The 3703-nt window shown below is 36.6% G+C and overlaps 1 protein-coding gene across 1 annotated transcript; it reads left to right on the top strand.

Annotated features, from left to right (window-relative positions):
- Positions 1 to 3295: 3295 nt before the first annotated feature.
- Positions 3296 to 3517, top strand: LOTGIDRAFT_125190 (hypothetical protein; the record flags this gene model as incomplete). The annotated part of the gene is made up of 1 exon (XM_009061606.1): positions 3296 to 3517. The coding sequence occupies one exon, from the start codon at positions 3296 to 3298 to the stop codon at positions 3515 to 3517; it is 222 nt and encodes a 73-aa protein (XP_009059854.1).
- Positions 3518 to 3703: the final 186 nt, after the last annotated feature.

The following is a 3703-nucleotide window of genomic DNA, read 5'->3' on the forward strand; positions in this document are numbered from 1 at the left end:
TAATTCAGTAAACTTAAAACATGATTAAAAAAATCATGAAATATATCTTACACGAATTACTTTAATTTCGTTCAGTGTCATCGCCAATTTGTTTTACAAAATTAATAATAAAAAAACCAAAGAAACGAACTATCTAAAATTGTATCAAATGGAATTTTTTTGTTACAAGACGATAACAAAAAGCTGCTCATCAATGAGTTCACAGTTTCAATGATTCGAACCCGAAAGCACCAGCAACCACTTATGAGTTTATTTATTTGACTACAAGTGAAGTGGTGAAGGTGTTGATAGCCCTTGGAAGTAAAGTTGTATCGAATTCAAGAGGACCTTAGTCAGATGTTAGGCTCAGATTACACCTGGTGGAAGGTTCGAACATGCGAATTGGCAAGAATATGTCGCTAGTCGAATGCCTTCGTAGGAGAGTGTGGAGGGGAGGGGTTGTATTTGTAGGTGGGGGGGGGGGGGGGGTGCATCATTACACCATCACATACAATATGGTAATCTGAGATGTAGGGCCTATAGATAAAAAATTAATAATAAGGTCTTAAAAAATGAAATTTAATGAAACTAACGCTAACGTCATTGGTCAAAACAGGAACGAACACTACCAAATAGTCAACAGTAAAGAGGTATAAAACCACGTGCGGGGATTAAAGAGAGTAGCGACAAAATCGAGAACAGTTTTCCATGTTCGACGATTCACATCCATTTGATACCGTTCAAGCTGATTGGTTCATGCGAGATCTCTAAACAATATTGCAAAAAAATAGTGCCAATGTCCTGGCAATAGTTAACACATTGCATAGAGCATGGCGTTTAATGATTGACCGACTGCTATAAACTGAATGGTCGCGGATTCTGACCTCTCAGATCGACAATCGATTCAACATTTAATAGAAAGTAGAACGTGAACAACTGGTAGCAACAGCGATCTTGTGTTGTCTGTGCTTAATCTATGTCCAATTCAGTGGATTCGATAAAATGGGAATCGCAGATCGTCCCGGGCCTGATGTTACGATGCTGTGCGAACGTTAAGCAATATTAAAGAATACTGCCCTTTACAATGAACATAAAATTAAATCCTCAAACTTGCATTATTAAATTAGACAGGGATTCTGTTGTATATTTATAACAATAGTTAAGTCCACTGATCAATATATACTATTATTGACCAAGTAATATAATTTGATTTGTATGTTAATTCTAAGAGGTAGTATACCTTTAAATAATATATACAGCCGCTGTGAATAATAAAAAGAATAAACAAGCCTCTCTATATCGTTATGATATTCTCTTTATCACCAGCTGATAGAAATATGCGGCGCTTTTGATGTTTATATTCTCTGTTTTTGTGTGCAAGGGGCATCTTCCTGTCCAAAGGCATTGACTAGGGGGAAGTGGACTCCGCGTGATTCAAATTACACAAGTATTCAGTCAGATGGAACCACGTGTTATTAAGAAGGGTATTTAGATATTGTATAATATCTAATACTTCAAATCTTTGGAATCCTTTACGTGGTTTCCCTGGTACAAATTAACTAAGCCTGGCTCCGCACGTGTAACTGTTTGTTTTCAAATATGAGAGACAATTCTCGAAATTGCATGTAGGAACTTCGTCTTATACCTTGACTACAAAAGTCACCACAAAACGTACATTTGTTAATGAAAGTGAAGCGATTTGTTTGGATTGTACGATAGCGGATACAGCCAATCAGAGGCCTGGACAGAAAGTCTGCAAAGAATAAGCAATACCGATTTTCTGCCGAGGGCTCTAGTTGGCGTACAATCCAATCAAATCGCTGCATTCTGTGATGGGAGGTTGGCTTGACTTTGAGTTACATCAGCTTGTGAAGCAAATAATTATATCAGAACAAGTTAGGACTAAGTAGCAGTGCATCAAATTGTAAAAGAAGAAGAATTGGTTGAAGTCTTATCATAAATGGGCCGATTCTTTGATATGTCATTTCGGTGAATCTAATTCTGCCCAATGTAAAATGAAGAGTTCATTATCGACCTTATTAATGACAGCTTAATAAGATTGTGTATGATATTTAGCCGACTACCTGTCCAGACAAATCTAACAACCGAAGTTAAGATAACGTAAATAATGTGTTTTCTCTGGGGATATAGGTGCCACTTATAAACAATTTCACCACCTTAATGAATGTCATTTCCTTTATCATAGTCCCGGGCCAAATACGTTTAGAACTAACACACGTTCGGCGGAAGTCACTTGACGTTTTTGTAAGGCGTGAAGGGAAACGACGTCAGCGATTGGCTCATTGTATTCTCGTTAAATCTCGGCTACACGCGGTAGGGCCGTTAACGATTATCCAAGTCGATGTCATACAGATGTGCTGGTATAAACTCTAATTTGAGACGTTTAAACAAATTACCACGAGTTTCGTAGTGACATTTCTACTAGTTCCTAGCCCTGAGCAGTAACTGCACGTTTTTTAATCTTCACTACTCTACCTCCACGAATTCCAAAATGGAAGTGGCACACGTGGCAACCACGTGGTGTTACTGATAGCGAAGTTTGGCAAGTGGAAAAGTGAAGAATAATTCACTACATTATAAACGCATATGGAAACGGAAGAAAAAATTGAGGTTTTGTCGATGATCTTTTTCAGAACTCACACGATGCCAAAGGAAATGAATGAAATGTATATATTTCTATAAGACTTAGGACAATTATCTCCCCTTATCAATTTGGTAATTGTACGCTGAGTAAAGCCATGAATAGTGATTTGATTGAAATATTATGAGATCAATATGGTGAAAACGTGTGTAACATCCGTTCTCGGCCTTACCCACCTTACTCATTTCCCCGCAGTAAAGTTCAGTGCATCTGCAGTGTCAACATTACCCTCTCATACCATTGTTCCGAGTATGGGCGACCCGATCAACAGGGTGATCGATGAAAGATCGATGCCAAGATGTTTTTGCCAAGGCTTTTCTTGTCGAGAGATTTGTCCAAAGACCAATTTTACTTGTAGAAAAGATCCTCGTGAACCTAAACGGTTATTTCTTTCTTTCTTAAAATGGATAGGCGGCGTAATAACAATAAATGTACATTGATGTGACGAACAATAATTTTGAAATGATATTTCAGTTTTCAAGTCATACCGATATTCGCGAAATCATTAGCGAATGAACGCAACTAACAAACACATACAGAAGTTTTGGCTTTCTCTTTTCAGGGTGTTATCCAGTGGAACCCTTTCTAGAACCACGCGACCCTTCATTTCCGGTACCTATACCACTTCCGGTGTATATTCGCACCAGATCGCCGATGGGAGATTGTTTCTCCAAACCAAAGAAATGTAGACGGAGTCGCACAGTGTTCACAGAATTACAACTCATGGGTTTGGAAAAGAAATTTGAAAGCCATAAATATCTGTCTACTCCTGACAGAATAGAACTCGCGGAAACTTTAGGTTTGAGTCAAATACAAGTTAAAACCTGGTACCAGAACAGACGAATGAAATGGAAGAAACAGGTAAATAGAGCGTAATTCATACATTTATTGATTGATCCATTAGTTTGATCTTTCATTCATTCATGTTTCTCTTTCTATTATATTATATTTATTTATTTATTTATTTATTTATTTATTTATTTATTTATTTATTTATTTATTTATTTATTTATTTATTTATTTATTTATTTATTTATTTATTTATTTATTTTTTTATTTATT

Source organism: Lottia gigantea (assembly GCF_000327385.1).
Source record: "Lottia gigantea unplaced genomic scaffold LOTGIsca_49, whole genome shotgun sequence".
Lineage (NCBI taxonomy): Eukaryota > Metazoa > Mollusca > Gastropoda > Lottiidae > Lottia > Lottia gigantea.